General features: G+C 35.1%; 3 protein-coding genes across 3 annotated transcripts; 1 reads left to right on the top strand and 2 right to left on the bottom strand.

The window, feature by feature from the left end:
* Positions 1–1,990: 1,990 nt before the first annotated feature.
* LOC132190188 (large ribosomal subunit protein bL31c) lies at positions 1,991–2,684 on the bottom strand. The gene is made up of 2 exons (XM_059605099.1): positions 2,575–2,684; positions 1,991–2,488 (listed from the first exon to the last, which is right to left on the bottom strand). The coding sequence occupies exons 1-2, from the start codon at positions 2,641–2,643 to the stop codon at positions 2,153–2,155; spliced, it is 405 nt and encodes a 134-aa protein (XP_059461082.1). The 5' UTR covers positions 2,644–2,684; the 3' UTR covers positions 1,991–2,152.
* Positions 2,685–6,857: 4,173 nt separating this feature from the next.
* On the top strand, positions 6,858–11,317 carry LOC132189130 (glucose-1-phosphate adenylyltransferase large subunit 1-like). Its single transcript, XM_059603667.1, has 14 exons — positions 6,858–7,617; positions 7,715–7,837; positions 8,059–8,232; positions 8,351–8,443; positions 8,525–8,608; positions 8,697–8,752; positions 9,055–9,148; positions 9,320–9,505; positions 9,653–9,733; positions 10,045–10,131; positions 10,207–10,311; positions 10,647–10,753; positions 10,858–10,918; positions 11,058–11,317. Exons 1-14 carry the CDS (start codon positions 7,384–7,386, stop codon positions 11,157–11,159), a joined length of 1,587 nt encoding a protein of 528 aa, XP_059459650.1. The 5' UTR covers positions 6,858–7,383; the 3' UTR covers positions 11,160–11,317.
* Positions 11,318–12,549: 1,232 nt separating this feature from the next.
* LOC132189131 (mannan endo-1,4-beta-mannosidase 7-like) lies at positions 12,550–14,862 on the bottom strand. The gene is made up of 5 exons (XM_059603668.1): positions 14,471–14,862; positions 14,184–14,378; positions 13,683–13,805; positions 13,171–13,367; positions 12,550–13,081 (listed from the first exon to the last, which is right to left on the bottom strand). The coding sequence occupies exons 1-5, from the start codon at positions 14,798–14,800 to the stop codon at positions 12,658–12,660; spliced, it is 1,269 nt and encodes a 422-aa protein (XP_059459651.1). The 5' UTR covers positions 14,801–14,862; the 3' UTR covers positions 12,550–12,657.
* Between the last annotated feature and the right edge of the window lie 4,881 nt (positions 14,863–19,743).

The raw sequence follows: 19,743 nt of genomic DNA, 5'->3' as shown, positions 1-19,743 counted from the left end.
AAAAACCCAAAAAATCTTCTTATCTTCTCCCCCTTTTTTTTTTTTTTTTTTTTCTTCTGCTTCTTTTTTTTTTTTTCTCTTCTCCTTTTCTTTTACTTGTTCCCTCTAGAGGGAGCTGGCCGTGCATAGAGAAGAGGGAGATTGAGAGAGGAGAGAGAGAGAGTGGGGAAATAAAAGAAGAGGGGAAGAATAGGGAAAAAGTTGAATATCTCGCTCATTTTTTTAGTGGTGTGCTAACATTTAACATATCAAAAATTACTGAAGTGTGTAACTACCATGTCAGAAATTTCTGACGAGGTAATTTTACATGTCAGTAATTACTGACTTGCCAAATTTTGTCACGTCAGAAAAATATATACTGACATGGCAAAAATTCGTATATTGTAGCCACGTCAGAAATTGATAAATATTTTGTAGTAATTAAGTGTCACATAAATTGTAAAATCGATTTGTAAATATTATATGATAATCTATACTTTAGTAGCAATGTACTCGTAAAGTAAACGGGTGAATTTGTAAAGAATTATAATAAAAGTTGCCCTCAATGAAACATGACATGTATACTGGGAAAAAGAACAGGCTAATGCTACGACCTACGGGTTACAGCATGCCTAGACATCTATTTGTGATTTCTTTAATTTTTGTTGTTAGAACTTAAGAGTCAAGTCATCAGATAAGAGAAGCATAGCCGAACGCAACCTCAGCCCATTTGCTAGATTTCATCGTCTTCTACAGTTAAATATTCAGCTTAGTCTAAAATTTGGAATCACTATAAAAATGTCGCTTTTACTCAAGATTCTGTCTTTCTTGGGACATCATAATATAATTGAAGATTCAGCTTGATTATGCTTTCATTTTTGAGATACGGATACGTTCTCTTTGTTTTTCGTTTCAAAGCAAAAATATTAACAAACAACTGAAAATACAAAACGCTTAAAACTAAACTTTATTAAACAAAACAAAAAAAACCATTTAAAAACAAGGCATATCCTTAGCCTACTAAAATGGCCTTTCTAGGCCTACTATGATTAACACCAAAAGAATCAAAGCTTAACCTCAGCTGGAGGCTCATGTAGGCAGAGTGTAGGATGGTAGAATAACAATAGCAATCTGCATCCAAAGTGAGGCATATCCTTCACACAAACCAGGCTTCCAATTAAACAAATGAGATGTTGATACAACCACCATGGAAGTCCTGGTCCAACATCATCAAAAACCCCACCTTGTCAAAAGTGTTGAGAAATAATTCCACATTGACTGTAGACAAGATCTTGAGCATGTTTATAAGGATTGGACAACTATCTCTTATTGAACCGGTTTTATGAGATGAATTGGACCCACGAATTTTTTCAAAATGTTTCATCTCCTGTTAACCTAATAAACAGACCATTGGCAAAACAATAACTGTAATAAAATGTTATTGCCACAAATCATGTGACGCTCCATGAAAAATAAAGAAGATTTTAGATCACGCTTATAAAATTTGAAGTGAGTGATCCATCTGTTCATGATGAGAGTGAAAAATGTATCTGCCAGGAGGATGTGAATAGACTATGGCTATAGAACAAAAAAGATAAATTGCTCGGGGTAAAATAGTTTTTATTGTAATCCCTTCATAAATACGACTAACGATTCACATTTTTTGAAAATAAAGTTTATATTTTGGTGATTAGTGTACTAAGTGTCACATAAACTATTATATCGATTTGTAAATATTATATGATAATCTATACTTTAGTAGCTATGTAGTAAACGGGTGAATTTGTAAAGAATTATAATAAAAGTTGCTCTCAATGAAACATGGCATGTATACTGGGAATCAGAGATATGAATGGTGAAAAGAAAAATCTCCTACAGGCACAGAAAAATGTGGTCAGGATTTTGTGGAATCTCTGGCAATTGTAACTGCCACTGCAGGAAATGAAAGAGGTGCCATGCATAGGCATTGTGAGCTTCTGTTAATTTATATTTGGATCAACTATGAACAACATATCGAATTTTATGCTTCATATTCATAACAGACGTTTCCACAAACAGATAATATGCATTTCGTTATAGGACAATACATACCAACAAACCCAATTTTCCCAATGTCAGGAAACGCTTAAAAATAGTCCGAAACCCCCAAATTCCACACCAATTTTTCCTCCGTCTACTTCTTCTTGCCCCCTTTGACCGAAATGGCTTTGCGCTTTGAAGGAAGCACAATCTCCCCCTTGAGCACGGGGATGTCCATGATCTGCGCGATGTCTCCATACCTCTTGCGGAACTTCTCGACCTGGTCGGCGTCGATGAGGAGCGCCGAGCGGTTGCCGAGGTAGAAGGGATGGTTGCCGGACCACACGTCCACCGAGTAGTCCTTCTGGGTCCCGCCCGTGGTCATCACCAGCTCTCCATTGCAGTACACCTTTGCGTCCTCGTGGAACTGCGGGTGTATATCCTTCTTCCTGCACGTCACCACAGGCCGGTAGTTCTCAACCGCTCTCACCTGAAAAAAATAAATTAATTAAATAAATTAATATTGTTATTAGTATAAGTTTTAGAGGGGTGTGGATGGGTGATTGGAGAATTTGCCTTGTTGGTGATGGGAAGGGGTGGACAAGGCTTTCCTTGGAGGAACGTGTTCGTCAGGCTTATCGCCATTTCTGTGTTTGGAGTGAAACGGGTGAAGATGAGGTGTAGGTGACTCAGCCTTTGCTTGTAGTAAGAGAGGTGGGCTCGGGTTCTGGGTAATGGTTCTGGGCTAGAAAGGTTCTAGCCCATGGGCCATCTACAACGTCACTTTGGGTCTTAAGTTTAGACTTGTGATTTTGGTTTGTAACCCGAGCTATTGAAGATGCACGACCCAAAATGAATTTTGTCCAAAAAAAAAAAAAAAAAAAATTATAGCGGATGACTTGATTTTAATCTCTGACATTTTTTTTTGTGGGGGTAGAAGTGCCGTATCAGTTATAATAAGAAATAAGAACAAGGCCGCATGTGTAATTTGTCTTCTAATCGTTTTGGTGTTCATCGAAGTTGCATATAATTTTTCTTCCCTTGGTTTTATTCTACTTCTGGAAACTTGAGACGTGTTCTGTTTGATGTCTCTTTTTCAGTGGCTCTAATTACACTGAACCCCCGTGCTTGCCCTTTTTTTTTACCAAACATTCCCGTCCATATATATCGTCCATGTGTTTGTGAGACAACCCTTCACCAGCTGCCACTCATCACAAACAACAAATATCTCTAATAATTCAACTCCTTACCCATACACACTCACTCATCCTCGTGTCCACACTTCCTTTTGCTAACATTATGGGCTCTGAGAATTGAAAATATTATGATAAATGAGTAACATTATTTTAAAATAAAAGATTTTGTGTTTGGAATGGTTTTTTATGTTTTTGTTTTGTGAAAACTATTTGTTTTATTATTTTTTTTAAAAAAAAACTATTTACTAAATTATTAATGTTGCAAATATAAATAGGTTTATTTATAAATCTGTTTTTATATCAAATAACTATATAGTTTAGGATATATACAGTATATTAAAAAGAAAAAGCTGTTATTGTACATAAATAAATTAAGATTTTATAGTGTGACTGTGTGAGGTTGAATTGCCGCGTGTCCATATGACTCTTGGAGTTGGTGGAGGTTGGTTCTAAAGTGAAAGGGACCCTCAATAGAGTGATAGGGATCGAACTCCGAAGATGGGCGGGGGTCAGATATTTTCGACGGAAGGACAATGACATTATCCCACGTGGCTGTCACCTTCAAGGCCTCTGTCCTTGTCAGTGATTTAACGTGGTAATCGGAGTAAATATCGTGAGTGATAAGTTAATAGAGCGTTAATTAAATAATTGACAATTTAACAAGCACCTTACCATCTTTGAGATTTTTCTTTATTTGCTGATTGAGCTTGAACAATATAATTGAGGCAACGATCTTCAATAGCTAGTTTAATAAGTTGGAATTACACTTAATAAAGTAGAGGTTATTAGTTTGAATTCTTCTCTTTTCTTTTTATGCGGACATGTCAAAAAAATATATATATAATTGAGGCAACAGAGCTCTTATCTTTTTTATTCGATTAAGGTAAAACGGGATTACAAATGAATCAAACAACCAAATAGGTTTGGATATCCAAACAATAAATTTCAAATAAAAAATGTAGTATAAAGACATAATTATAACTGAACGGTAAGTAATGGTTTCATTCATAACTTTAAAATTGAAAAAAAATTTGTGAACCCAACTTATCTCATCAAACCAGTTCATTAAAAGAGGATTGCGTATTCTTTATAAACATGCTCAAAATCTTGTTCATAGGCAATGTAAAACTATTTCTCAATACCCTCCCTTACGTGCATGTTGTTATTTTTTTTTTTCTTGTCACGGGATAAGTAGTATGAGCTCTCATTTGTCCTGTTGTAGGTTTTGATATTACGAAAAAAATTCGTGAGCCTAATTCATCTCATAAAACTAGTTCATTAAGAGAAGTTGTAAATTCTTTATAAACATGCTTAAGATCTTGTCTATATGCAATGTGAGACTATTTTTCAACAGAAATAACCATAAATAAGTCCGATCTATTGAGGAGCGCACAAAACAGTGATAAATGAAAAAAAAAATAATAATAATAATAATAAAATAATAATAATGTTCAATGTTAATCAGCAATTAAAGATAAGATGACGTAAAAATAGTACGAAAATAAAACAATTACTAAAAAAAAACGAAAGCCCCACCAGCTCTTTTCTGAGTTTTTCTCCTTAATTTTGTCGAGTTGACTCGCACGAAGATTTGGTGCATAAAACAAGTAAACCGAGTTGGAGATACAGATGGCAACAAGCCAACAACTCATGACTCATGACTCTCGAGTCAAGATCGTGATGGGACACGCAATTCTGGCCATACATGTGGCAAACCATTCAAGGCCGACCATTCAAGGCCGGCCATTTGTGTGAGAGTGACGTTGGAAATGCCTGTAATTTAAATGAAGTTTACGTAAATTACATTTTTTCAGATACTTATTTTAAAAGGACGTGACGTTAAGCAGCAAACAAATAAAAAAAAAACAAAAGCAAACAAAACGACTAGTTCCCTTCCCATCTTTTTAGGTCATCTTATCTCTTATTCTTCTTCAGTTAGTATTTGTTGGAGTGTTTTTCTGATCAAGAATTTGCTACTCAATGGTTTTATTGGTGGCTAAGTAGTGAAGAATCTCTTGTACAGCAATAACATTTATTCAAAACAAAAACAAAATTAGAGAATTTTCGGTTGAAGCTGAAAACTGTCCAATACTTAAGTTAACATTTTCATTTGTGAATAAAAAACATAATAAAAATTTGCCTCTAATACACATGAATAAGTGGGTGTTAATGGATGTATACAATAAGTGAAAAGGAGAGAGGGTCATCAAAGCAAGAGAGAGGTGTAAGAGAGAGAGAGAGCTCTCGGTCTTTTTCATAGAGATCTTTTGTAGAGGAACGAGAAGAACCCCCGTCTCCTTCTCTCCTATCTCCTTTTATCTTTTGGTGCAGAAGTAATGTGTACATGTGTCGCACAATGATTGACCAGAGATTAATATTGTAAATAAGCATCAAAATGAGTGAGGCTTACGAGGAGATATTTTCTCTCCAACAGTATTCAAAGCTTATTCCTATAAGAAATAATAATAAATTTGTCGCAAGTAATTTTATTCTTGTTTAATAATTATTGCACGTAATAGGTGACACTTTAAACAATTCGGAACAGTTAGTTTGTGCCACGTACCAAATAAAATCTTATAATTTTATTAACGTATTCGATACATCCAATAAACTTTAAACATTTACAAACACTTAGATTCGTACGGATGACACATAAACTGATTATGTGTTAGATCCACTTAATATCATAATATATTACTTTAGAACTTCTTGCTAATATTTGAAGTTTAATACCTGCGACCATGGTTAATTTTATAATCTAAATTTTGTTTTATTATATTTAACTCTATACATGATATCATATTTTTTAATATATATATATATATAACCAGCCTTGAGAATGGGCAGGGGCCATGGCTGAAAAAAATTAATGGGTAGGGGCCCATTAGCAAAAATAAATAAAAATTTAATCATAAAAAAATTGTTTTTACCTTAAAAAAAATATATATTTGTCATTTGGGGGTATATATATATATATATTTTGACGTGGTTAAAAATTATTATAGCCATTAATTACTTGCACATATTGAACTCTTTGAGGGCATTCGTCATGATTTAAGCCTAATTAGATTAAAAAATTACAACCGTCCCCCACCGACTCGCTTAAAATGCAAAGCCTAGAAAGAGGATATCCTTAACCGAACTTTTGAAGCATTAATTCCGGATACCCTTGGGAATTCCAGCCATTGATTAAGCGGTGGAAGCTCGATTTTCTAAACCAAATCTCGTTTCATATTGCACGTGGCCAGAAATTCGCCTGAGAAATGCGTTTACTTGAAGTGAGAGAGCTGGTAACCACTAATCTCCGTGTTGATCTTTTCAAAGGAAAAACATAAAACAACTTTATATAATACAAAGAGAGCGCAGCTGAAATTGATTTAACTTTAACGCCATTTCATAATTAATCAAGTGATTAAGTGAAATATTTATTTATCAATCATGAACTTTGGCATTCAAATTATAACAAAAAGCTGTAACTCAACCAGTTTTTGTTAAATTAACCTCTTAATTAACAGCTTTTGCGGAAGTAAATACATGCATAAGCACATGATTTCCCATGAAGTCAGAAAGCGGTGAAAATAACATGAGTATTATTATTATTATTATTATTTTTTATATAATAACAAATAATAGAAAGGAGTTTCGCTTTTGTAATGACTCTCTATCAGATGCCACAGAAGTCCAGAGCAACCGTAGTCTGTGGAATCAGCGTGTCAGAGAGAGAGAGAGTGAGAGCCACACAGACCGCGGAATGAAATAGTAAAATCGGGGATAGTTTACGGGGTTTTCTCGTGACTTCTCACAAAGCCAATAAAGCTGATCTCACTGCCTTCATCGTCGTCGTCGTCGTCAGTCACTCAAGCAACACTCTCTGATCACATTTTCTCGCTAGCCCATTTTTGTGATCCGAGCGACCTTAGGCTTAGACCAGGTCTATCTCAAAGTTCCGATCCTTTTGGCTTCTGGGTGCTTCTGATTCTTCGTGTTTCCGACTTTTTGTGATCCGAACATTGCTGATAGAATTTGTTACTTTCTGAAAGTGGCCTTGCTTTTTCCCTTATACAGTATAGTGCCGCCTTTGGCACATAAATCATTTCCTCATTCCTCTTTTTTTCTTTTCTAGGCAGTTGTCCTGAATAAAAATCTCTGAAAAAAAGTCAGTCTTTTAGTTCGATTTCTTGGTGGGATCATGGATTCTTGCTGTGCTACCCTGAAGGGCAATGCTCATCCGTTCAAACTTGGCAGAGGAGGAGTTAGGAATATGGGTGGGGGGTTTTGGGGTGAAAGTTTGAGGGGATGCCTAAAGAGCAGGGATTTGAGTACCCAATTCTCGAAGCATTCGAAGAGTGAAAGCAGCCGGGTTACGAAGTTTAAGCCTGGTGTTGCCTACTCTGTGCTCACAGATATCAACAAAGAGGCTATGGTAAGTGAATTCAATGTAATTTTACTCAAATCAGATTTTGAGCAATGGGATGTTGTTATAGGCTCTCTAACTGTTTGTGTTTAAAATATGATCTCAGACATTTCAGGCACCGGTTTTTGAGACTCCAAAAGCAGACCCCAAAAATGTAGCCTCCATCATATTGGGTGGAGGTGCTGGAACTCGCTTATTTCCTCTTACCAGCAGAAGAGCGAAGCCTGCGGTATGCTATCACTGATTCACTTCTAGGCGCTTTGAGCTTTTTGATCTTAAAGTTACCAATTTGCATTGGAAATTATGTTGCTATGAATAGATTATGCGGTTTTGGTAATAAAGAGCAGAATGAAAGAGGCACCAATGCTAGGCATATGAGCTAATAATTTGGTTTCTGAGTGCTGGTTTTGAAGTTGATTGAAATTTATGATAAGTTGGTATGATCTGCAGGTTCCAATTGGAGGGTGTTACAGGCTGATCGATATCCCAATGAGTAATTGCATCAACAGTGGTATAAAGAAGATATTCATATTGACGCAGTTTAACTCATTTTCCCTCAACCGTCACCTTGCTCGCACATATAATCTTGGGAATGGTGTTAATTTTGGAGATGGGTTTGTGGAGGTAAGCTGATAAAGGCAAATAGAGACCTTCAGAGCTTTCATGTTCTTGGGAAATTTATGAACTATAATAATTCTCTTGAAGTTTCTTGATGAATTAAGGCTAATAGAATGGCAAACAGGTTTTAGCTGCCACCCAAACACCGGGCGAAGCAGGGAAGAAATGGTTCCAGGGAACAGCAGATGCCGTGAGGCAGTTTATATGGGTCTTTGAGGTGGGTGATTGTGATTTTGCATTTATGCTGAATCTTATAACCTTATAATTAATATTATGAGCTTTTGTTTGATTCATGCAGGATGCCAAGAACAAGAGTATTGAGCATATATTGATACTGTCAGGTGATCATCTCTACAGAATGGACTATATGGATTTTGTGCAGGTAAAAACTACTTTCTTGTGGAATGTATCATCTAGTACTGGATTACATTTTTGGAAAATCCTGCTTATTGATGTAAATGTTTTTGCAGAAGCATATTGACACAAATGCCGATATTACAGTTTCGTGCGTGCCCATGGATGAGAGGTATGTCTGGTGTACCATCTGTCACAATTTCAGCTACACATACACAGGACATTATTTCTTAAGCCAATGATAGATTTACAAGAATAAAAACAGCTAATGGTCTTGTAATTTTCAATATGTAATTCTCTGAGCGTGATATGGATCCCAGCCTAAAAGAAGAAAATGGCATATAAGTCATGCAGAACTACTATAAGTATGCTTATGCATGTGTGTGTATATTTATATACATTGGCCGGAAGATCTTAATAATTCAATTCCTGGTTTCTTGATATGCATCCTTTAATATATGTATTGTACTGCAGCCGTGCTTCAGATTATGGATTGATGAAAATTGACAACACAGGACGTATTATTCAGTTCTCCGAGAAACCAAAGGGCCCTGACCTGAAAGCAATGGTTGGCAAATTTACCTCATTTTGTTGTTTGACCTTATTTCAGTTTTCTTTCTACATCGTTTCTTTCCTTGGAATCAGTTTATCGAACTGTATTTATGCCAATTGTTGTTCCGGCTGATACACCACAGCTTCTCTCTGATGTTGGTTATTGTCTCTCACATATGCACTGCAGCAAGTTGACACCACTGTTCTAGGGCTTTCTGAGCAAGATGCTAGGAAAAATCCTTACATTGCATCAATGGGTGTTTATGTATTTAGAACTGATGTCCTACTAAAGCTATTGAGATGGAGCTACCCTTCATGCAATGACTTCGGTTCTGAAATTATTCCTTCCGCTGTGAGGGAGCACAATGTCCAAGTAAGATAGAACTACCTATATGAACTTCTGTATTTCTTTTTTTTATTATTGTTTTGAGTCTTCTATGCTAAGTTTTATGAATCATGTAAGCAAGACTTTTGTATGGTAGTTGAATTCCTGAGTTTCTTAGTGCATTTTTGTTGTCAGGCATACTTATTCAACGATTACTGGGAGGACATTGGAACTATAAAGTCCTTTTTTGATTCCAACTTGGCCCTGACAGAACAGGTAACATCTATTAATTGACTAGTGTTCATAACCACCCTGAAGCAACTGATATCGTAAATAATTACCGTCTGGCAACTTTGAGCAATCTGGAGAGTATCCTGTAAAAACTACAGCCAGAGGTGCTATAATGGTGGTCAAGAACTTTGGTGATGATTCATTAAAATTTTAAGAAGAAATATGAGTAGGGGAAAAACATCATTAGAAAATGAGAAAACTATCCATATTAAACTTCAGTCAGAAATTGTTTCTTTCTTCCTTGCCAATGAGAAAAAATGACTCTCTAAACTGATCATACGGTTCCTTTCTTGCAGCCTCCGAAGTTTGACTTCAATGATCCAAAGACACCTTTCTACACATCACCGAGATTCTTGCCGCCTACTAAAGTTGAAAAATGCAGGGTATGGTCATAAGTTTTCTATCAGTGTGAGATTGGTTCTACTTCTTGTGTCTCATTGCTCAACTGGTTCTTGCAGATTTTGGATGCAATTGTTTCTCATGGCTGCTTCTTGCGGGACTGTAGTGTTGAACACTCTATAGTGGGTGTCCGCTCACGTTTAGAGTGTGGTGTAGAACTTAAGGTGAGCTAACATATTTGTTAGACTGCTTAAAAATATTTTTCCTCAAAGTTTTTGCTTTCCACCCAAAAAAAAAAACATTAACAAACAACTCAAACGGTTTTTCAAACAAAAAATAAAAAGCACCATCCAAAAAGTTATGCAAAACAAGCTCACTTGAACACCCCTTAATTGCGACAGAGACCTCAAGCTTTGAGAGAGAACTAGTAGTTACCCGTTCCACTGGTCGAGTTTTATGAATTCTCCAGATTTGCTTCAATATCGGTGAATAAGTTTTTGCTTTCTTCATTTTCAGAGTTAAATACTGATTATATCTGGTTATGGAATTTGCTTTCCAGGATACTATGATGATGGGTGCTGACTACTACCAAACAGAATCTGAAATTGCATCCCTGCTAGCAGAGGGAAAGGTTCCTATTGGTGTTGGACAAAATACCAAAATCAGGTGAGATTTAATTGCTCTCTCTCGGGAAAAGCCTGAGAAATGACTAATTTTGGTTATCCTAAAACTCATGCTGATTGATATCTCCAATGTCAACTTTCTTGAAGGAATTGCATCATTGATAAGAATGCCAAGATAGGAAGAAATGTGGTCATTGCCAATGGTGATGTAAGTATAGCTTTCTGTGCTCTTCAAGTTCTAGATTGCTCTTAAAACTCCAAGCTATCCAAATTATTGGAGAATGGTGTTTAACTGGTCATTTGATGACACACCACTGAAGGATTTTTTTTTTTTTGGGACTTCTTAGGACATTCAAGAAGGGGAAAGGCCAGAGGAAGGGTTCTTCACTAGGTCAGGGATCACTGTCATACTGAAGAATGCAACCATTAAAGATGGAATGGTCATTTAAATCTTTGACACTTGCAAGGGCTTCTTCTCAGAAATTAGCTGGTGTAATGAACACTAGTAGTAATGGTCCCCCCCATACATGTAGGTTACAAGCTTCTTAGTACGTACGAAGGCCTCCCAGTTCCTTAATAAAATCACTGCCGTTGGCTTATTTATTTCTTCTGGCTGTTCAAGCTATACGTATTAGACACTGGGCTTAATAATATATATGGCGATGAATCTCAAAACTATGTGCAATCCTACTCTCTTGGATGAACAAAAATCATGTTTAGGGCGATCGAAAAGTCTTACAAGGGTTGGATACTGATTTAATTAAATCTTTAACCTTTCAGATTTTTAGATTTACCATTCTTTTGAATCTGACATCCAACACGTTAATATTCAATTACTTTATTTTATGCTCATATATACTAAGATGTTATAATCTAGTATATAGGAGAAGCGTCACACATCTTAAATTTTTTTTTCAAAAGTTTGTTCTCAAATGATGTATCATCATCTCATGAGATTTATTATTTTGGGAAATATGTCACAAACTCATGGGATTGTAACACATCATTTGTGAACAAACTTTTGGAACAAAAATTTGAAATGTTTAACATTTCTCAGTATATAGGCTACTTTCTTTGTGTCGCAAACTCATGATGTAGATTGTGATGCCTGTTCTAATACTAATGTTAGCGGGGCGGAACCACCCTATAGCTTGGGGGGGGGACTCACGCCATAAGTTTTGGTATATAAGGTGGTCCCAAAAAGAAATAGACCTTTAAAATTTTAAATCTACCTCTCCAATAATTTTTTTTTTTTTTTTTCTTTTAAATTTGTCCCTCCAAACTAAAAGTTTTAGTTCCACCCACGAATGTTAGGTACCTAATTGTAAGGGTGGCAACGGGTGGTAATTTTAATTTATGTTTTCGTGTCAAGTTCGGATCATATTAGAACATAGATATAAAATTATATAAATTAATCGTAATCTAACCTATTTAATTAAATATGCCAAATCCCTCACCATAACTCGTTAATTTTGTATTGGATTCATATCAAATTTAAGAATCGTGTAAAAAATTGTCAAACCAACTAAACTAATACGTCAAAAGTTCCAAAACTTATAAAGCACGGAAATTTAAAACAACTTAAACCCATCTCATAGTAAGTAAGGTGGCTCAATCTAGTGCTCATATCCTACCTTGGCCCTCACCATAATCACAACAAAATCATTTGTAAGAAATAATCCATGTATTTTTATCTTTCAAACTATAATATTAGGTGTCCTTATTCCATATAATTTTATAAATTGTTACAAATCTCTCACTTTAGAGTGGGTCGAATTATAGACCTCTTCTTTGAAAGGGAGAAGTAAAATTAGACTGCATAGTAATGGTAAGATAATATGCAGGTTAAAAAATTATATATATATATATATAATATATTGCAGAACACATGAATTTATAATCTTCAACTACTGTAATATTGTTGGGGCTCTTTTTCTCATTTTTCCATTAATTTCTGTGCTTGCCTTTTCTCATATCTCTGGCCTTCTTCCACTTCTCAATGTTTTTCAGCCTGGTGTACATCTTTCGAATCCGAACAAGCTTTTGAGACTCTTGAGCAATCAAACTAGCCGTTGAGGAGTCCTCACCGAGGATCACTTCATACCCATCTCGGAAATTGTCCATTCCTTCCGCTAGAAGTTGCCAGAACAAGCCACCCACGGCGGCGCCTCCGCCACTAGCAGATGAATAGATTTTTGAGTAAACTATGTTGTAAAGCCGGTCTCTTTCATCAACACCAGAAGTCTTCGTCGATTTTCCAAACTCAGCAAACATAACTGGCATGCGAAGAACATTCTGCGCATCTTCTATATGATCCTTGACCCAACTGTTCAGAAATGAGAGCTGGGTTTCTTCGGTTGAGCCGGATATCCTGTTCATCAAAGAACATGAACATATTAAGGAAATGGGTTCTCGTTAATTGTCAGATTTACGCAGAAAAGCTTCTTCTTTTAGCCCTACCATTGATCAGGATATGAGTGAACTGTGGCAAAATCGATGCCGGGGATCTGATTATTTGTAATGAAATCTGATCCTAATAGATACCCATTAGGATTCGATGACTTCTTTGATTCTCCATAAAACCCTTCCAGGCCAACTTCTAGCAAGTGATTTTTATCAATGGATTTCACGTAAGATGCCATCTCTGTAATCCAGTCCTGTCAGAGAAAAGCGTTATAATCAAACTTTTATTTCACATATTCTTTATTATTATTATTATTTTCTGAATTTTGCATAATCAAACCTAATCCTAAACCTAGGGATTAGGTTAGATTATTCCCCCACCTCTTCAAACAGCTACATAGCTAGAGAAGCAGTAGTTAGATATCTTGGTTTTGAAAAAATGAACATATAATTAGTTTTTTTTTTCAAATAAATAATGATTGTAAAAATGTAATTATGTAAATATGGCTTGTAAAATATAATAGCACTTTAAATTATGTGCATATATTGAAACGAAAATTGTTGCTGACCTGAAGGGTCTTTCCTGATGTATCCGCATTGCATCTTGGCTCGTTCATAAGCTCCCAGGCCATTATGGTTGGGTCATCTTTGTAAGTAATTCCAGTCAAGCTGTTGCGTCTTGTGAGAACCGTCTGTTACACAAGACGAGAGAATATTTTAAATTAATTAATTAATTTTTATTACAATCATTATATAATATGTGTTACTGTGAATTAGTTTTTATATTTATTTATTTAAAAAAGGAAGCAATTTTGGTATGTGGGCAGGGGAAGGGATGAATCTCAAAGCGACCATTTTTCAAGTGGACTGCACTGGAGCTGTTAAAGCGCGTCTGCCATTTGCCAAACTAATAACAAATTAATGCATTAAAGTTGGATGGTTCATCTACCGTTAATTAATTCAACTAATTCATTTTGCCAAGAACAATGAAAATTACCAACAAAAAAAAAATAATAATAAAGAAGAAGAAGAAGAAGAATATAAAATATATAGTGGAAGTGGAAATGGACCTTGATATGATTCTTGTAGAAGCCCTTGACCAAAGAATTGGTGAAGAAATCATCCTCAGATGATAAACTCTGTCCCTGATTTCTTGCCCACTCCACGTACTGTTTCTTCCCTCCATAGCCCTCATAGTTATTCACCAAACTCAAAATTAGCTTAATCCCATGTTTTCCAGCTTCAGATATTGCAAAATCCAGCCCCTACAAATTACCAAACACAAGAAACAAATAAATAAAAAAGAAAACCTGCCCATAAAGCAAAAAGCCATGAAAAAGAAAAAAAAAAAAAAAACCTGGAAGGTTTGCTCATTGTAGGAGCCAGGAGAGGACTGAAGAGGCCTATATCCTCCATCGCTGAAAGCCCAGGTTCTCCCTATTGTGAGGCCGCGCTTTGTGGCTTCTTCAAAGGCAGAGGTGATTTTGTCTCTCTGAGATGTGTCGGAGGCGATGTACATTAGCCAGTACGCATTGAACCCATTTGCATACAAGGGGCTCCCGTTCAAAATCAGATGCACCCCTCTGGTTTTCACAAACCCATCGTCTGCTTCAACATGGAGAAAATTCCCATGGTTTTTTATCAAAATTAGAACAAACAAAGCTATTCCCAAATATTGCTTCATCATCTTCTCCAACCCTTTCCCCCTCCCTCTCTCAATAAATAAACCCAATAAAGATTTCGTGGTTCTGTAAATGGCAGCCTATATATAGATAATATTTGGATTTACTAAAAAAGAAAAAACTGCACGTACTTTATTGGTTTTTCTTTATTATTTATTTCTTCCATTAATTTTGTTACGTGGGTTGATTGATTAGCTAGCCAAAAATATCCTTGCCGTGTGTAAATCGTATAGACAATGAATAGGGCTACTATTGTCAGTATATATTTTAACTGGGTAAGTAATAACTTTTGAACTTTCATCTCAAAAAGAAATAAGAAGAACACTAGCCTAAAACGAAGTCGTTTATGTAGTTATGGATGACTGACAGCACCAACTTCTTCAGGATATGTTGCTTTCGGTTTGTCGGATCATGAGGAAGACACGCTTTCCAGTACCAGAACATGAGCTTACACGTGTCATTTAGTTACCCTTTTTATCTGGTGAAAGGGACTCCCTAATTAAACCGATGGCCATAATTCATTATTATTATTATTATTTATAATTCATTATTTATTGCCAAAATCAATCTCTTAATGTGAAAGCATATAATATAAGATTAGAACGTTAATTTGAGCTTTAAAAAAAGAGCCTATAAACTTGAGCGCACATCACGGAGACAATTTGGGCTATGAATTCAACTAACACTTGACCTTCTCTAGTCTCTACGGCAATTTGTAAACAAAAATAGGATTGAGATTTTTTTTTTCTTATTAAGCTGTTCAAACTTAAATTTAGTTAGTTTAAGATAAGGGTTTGCAAGTTTATTTGCCTCGAATAGCTTAGGATGTTGGATCCATATGCTTCAAATAGGCTCAAATAACATAGGATGCTGGATCCACCTACTCGAAATAGGTGAATCCAGTAGCTTTCTTCTCTTAAGCTACCTAAATTTCACTTAATCCAAATTAGAATATTAAATAAATTATTAAATTAATCATTTTCCCATTTTAACGGAATATTTCATGTGTTGTGTTGGGTTACTTATTAGATGAAAATTTGAATTTACATATGAGAGAAAATATTAAAACATTAATTTAAGTAACTAAATTTTAAAAACTCATGTGCATCTTACATGTTATTAAAAAAAAAAAGATACATGTCATTTTTATAAACTAGGATGAAGGAAATTCCTCCAACCTACTTTGGAGAAAACTCTGTCCTATTCTATCGGTTCAGATTTTAGGTTTGGGCCTTAAAGATATATAATTTAATGGACGGGAAAAAATATATGCCGTAAAGTAGAGGGAATTGCGGCTAGCTCAACTGTAGATAGGCTATGATCTAGGAAATGGAATTTTTCTTTTGGCTTTAGTGAGCTAAGTATATCACCTTAATGATCCTAATGATGATGGAGGAAGTTTTCCATGGGATCACTATCTCTTGTTCGGCATGTAAGTGGAGACAAAACCCAAATATTCAAATGCACAGTTGAGAAACTTTTTTTTTTCTCTTAGCTCAACTGTAGATAGGCTATGATCTAGGAAATGGGATTTTTCTTTTGGCTTTAGTGAGCTAAGTATATCACCTTGATGATCCTAATGATGATGGAGGAAGTTTTCCATGGGATCACTATCTCTTGTTTGGCATGTAAGTGGAGACAAAACCCAAATATTCAAATGCACAGTTGAGAAACTTGATTGAGTGAAGAAAGCAAGGAATAAAGGAGAAGATTGAAGAGAGTGGACGGAGGTCACGGAGCAAATTTTGAAATTTGTCTTGCTATTGGCTATTGGGTCATTTCGTGGTGCTGGACACTTGGTGGGTCTGTGTCACTTTTTCATTTTCACTCTCATAATATTTGTTTTTGCTTTTCCATGATAATTGCTTTCCAATTAAAAATAAATAAATACATGAAATATTGAAAAGCTCACGTCAACGTTGTTCAACAGCCCCAACGTTATCCTTTGCTCAAAAGTTAATTGCGGAAAACACTGATATCGCGACTGTTTTGGGAGTACCAACGTTAGAATATGTTTCCTTCAATTTCGCCAACAGTGGAGGAATTGAGAGATGTTTTTATTTTATTTTAAAAAGCGTTATATAAAAGTAAAATAGTTTTTAGTATTTTTTAAAGTAAAAGATTTTAAAATATTTACTTTTGACCGTTGCTTAAACTAATCACACGTAAGCCCGATAAAAAAAAAAAAAAATCTTAATTTAATATCCGGCACACAATGTATGGAAGTGCTTGAACGTTTTGCAAACATCATACTTTGTCGCGTGTGATTGTATTTCGTGTAGGATGACATTGCCATGTGAATCTGCAAACAATGCCACCACAATGTTTCCACTCAAGGTGTGATTGATTTGCAATGCCTCTATTCAAAGAACGCGGCAAACTGCGATTAAAAAAAGAAAAATAAAAGAAAAAGTGTTTTGGCAATTTTAATGACATTTGGTTATTTTCGTCTATATTAGTAAAACTTCATAACGATTTAAAATATTCAATAGGTTCAAGTTTCTTATAAAAAAAAGATAATGGAGCAACAAATAGTAATTTAAATATTTTTCTATAAAATATTTATGTTATTTTTCGTTAATAACTGTACTTCTGTTTATATTCAGATTCAAGTATATATATATATTATCAATTTAAACCAGTTTTTGATAAAGATGGACAAGACCCATCATTACTTCTTTTACATCATTCGACATTATTCATCTATCAATAAAAGGAAGATATTATTAACACTAAATCGTAATCTCCAAATTATTTGCAATAATAAATTCATGATTTGATTTTAGCAAAATGTATATTAAAAAAAACAATTAAGCTAACCCAAATGGAGTTTAGGAATAAAATCCCATCCCCCGTTGTAGGTATCCATGATGTCAGAAGGTGATGTTCACTCTCATTTTTGCCATAAATTTTGTTAGCTGTGCATGTGAAGCTGAGTGTACCAAAGTGACATGAATCCAATTCAGCTTTTATAACTTCTCCTTTCGGCTTTCACAATATAAATAATATTCCGAAACAATAACATTTTACTCTTTTTAAAACGATTGCATCAAATAGGGAGGGGCGCAGCGGAGTGCACCCCATTCTTCCCGCCAACCGTTGGGGCCTCGTGGGCCTCTGACTCGGCCTACCACCCGGTATGAACTATGAACCAAACGCCTCATTTCTATATAAAATATATAGATTATTATTATTTTTTTATATTTAACATTTGTGACTCGGCAAAGAAAGAGCTGGAAAAATCTTTCTAAGATGTGTTTGCCGATATTTTTTTTTTTTGACACGACCACTCAGATGGAGGCCCGGCCCCATGTCTTTTGGATCTGCTTACTGGGATACTCAGATGACGTCATGTTCCCTACCTAGCAACCTATAGTAGCTTCCCAAAACCGAACAAGATTTTTGATTCAGATCCATGGGCTTGCTTTGAGGTTTCAACTTCGCCTACTTAGCAATTAGCATCATTTTCATTTTCATTTTCATCCAACAACTCTTCAAGTCCTATCAGGAAAAACTTATCCAAATTGGAGATAACATATTCATTGAATTGTCTCGTACCCAATAGCCAATATGTCACACCCTTTCTTCTTGTCGGCACTCGGCACCAAGTTCCGTCTATATCAAGTGTATCTACTACCCTATTTATCACAGTAACAGTTTACATTTTATGAAAATATAAACACAAAGGACGCTCATGGTTTTTCGTATGTGGTAACTTCAGACAACCGAATATTTCTGATATTGACGTATGACCGTATTCTATAGATATAATCTATGAATTTTGTTTTGTTTTTTGTTTTTTTGGGGGTGTGGGGTGTGAATTTTTGGAAGGATATAGAAAAGAATACAAATCTGAAGGGAACACACGTGCTGGCCAACACTCGTAGGCCCAAAAAATGCAGAGCACAGAAGCTGTTTGAAATTGAAGACCCAGATTGGTAATAAAAGTGGGTATTGTCTGATGGGCTCGACTCTATAGTTTGAACTCGGCCCATATTTTCAGCGATATTTGAAGTCATGTCGGACATACGTGGGCCTCCAAGTGGGTTCACAGGTGATATTAAGCTGATGGAAACAGTTACTCTCTGCCGAAAATCTAATAATCAAACTTTTCTTTTCCTATTTTATTTACACATGTATATATGCTTTGTTTTCTCTTGTAAGATCCTTAATTTGAAGGATTTTTTTATTTATTATTATTATTTACACACGTATATTTACCGGTTATAACATTTTCCCATGTTTGATTCACTGCGTGCAGTGATGCTCGGCCCAATCAGAAGGCGATGTTGAATTATTTCATGAAAATTCGAAAATTTCAACTTCCTTTTATTTGTGCCAACATTGAAAATTTAGAATTTCTTTTTTATGTTTTAAAATGGATTGTCTTTTACTAATTAAGATTAAATTGGCTTTTGAATAGACACGTGCCACAAGTTTATTATTTTTGTATGTATTTTGGACACCTACAAGCAGAGATAGAGGGAAGGGGGGACCAGAGTAGGCCATGGTCTCCCTAAAATAAGGAAGAAAAAAAAATTATAAGTAAAAAAAATAAATAAATAAAGTAAAGTTTTAAGTTTAGTCATTTGAGCAGTTGGGCTCCCTCCAAAAACAAATTTGACCATATTTTTAGATTTTTTGGCCATATCCAATAAATTTTTTTTGGCCCTATTCTTAATTTTTTTAGGCTATACCCATTAAGTTTTTTATTTTTAGTCTTTACTTTCAAATGTCTATTTTTTGGGCCCTTACTTTTAAATGCTCACTTTTTTTTGCCTTTACGGTAGTCCTTATTTCATAAAAAACAACCAAAATAATTTTTTCTAATAAAAAAATTTTAAAGAACTGAAAAAAAAAAAAAAAAATTTGACCGGCTTCTTCTTTTAAAATTTTTTGGTTCCATTCCTGCGTACAAGTACAACTAGTATAGCGACAATCAACTTTT

This window comes from Corylus avellana, chromosome ca8 (assembly GCF_901000735.1).
Source record: "Corylus avellana chromosome ca8, CavTom2PMs-1.0".
Lineage (NCBI taxonomy): Eukaryota > Viridiplantae > Streptophyta > Magnoliopsida > Fagales > Betulaceae > Corylus > Corylus avellana.
The sequence above is the reverse complement of the archived record's forward strand: the minus strand, read 5'-3'. Positions and strand labels throughout refer to the sequence as shown.

Bases quoted from the DNA above. Each gene is read 5' to 3' on its own strand.
- LOC132190188 (XM_059605099.1), bottom strand. From the start codon at position 2,643: ATGGCGATAAGCCTGACGAACACGTTCCTCCAAGGAAAGCCTTGTCCA. The intron at 2,489-2,574 runs GCAAATTCTCCA...TATTTTTTTCAG, and splicing joins CCCTTCCCATCACCAACAAG to GTGAGAGCGGTTGAGAACTA.
- LOC132189131 (XM_059603668.1), bottom strand. From the start codon at position 14,800: ATGATGAAGCAATATTTGGGAATAGCTTTGTTTGTTCTAATTTTGATA. The intron at 14,379-14,470 runs GTTTTTTTTTTT...GGTAATTTGTAG, and splicing joins ACAATGAGCAAACCTTCCAG to GGGCTGGATTTTGCAATATC. The intron at 13,806-14,183 runs GTCCATTTCCAC...CTTGTGTAACAG, and splicing joins TCTACAAGAATCATATCAAG to ACGGTTCTCACAAGACGCAA.
- LOC132189130 (XM_059603667.1), top strand. From the start codon at position 7,384: ATGGATTCTTGCTGTGCTACCCTGAAGGGCAATGCTCATCCGTTCAAA. The intron at 7,618-7,714 runs GTAAGTGAATTC...ATATGATCTCAG, and splicing joins ATATCAACAAAGAGGCTATG to ACATTTCAGGCACCGGTTTT. The intron at 8,444-8,524 runs GTGGGTGATTGT...TGATTCATGCAG, and splicing joins AGTTTATATGGGTCTTTGAG to GATGCCAAGAACAAGAGTAT.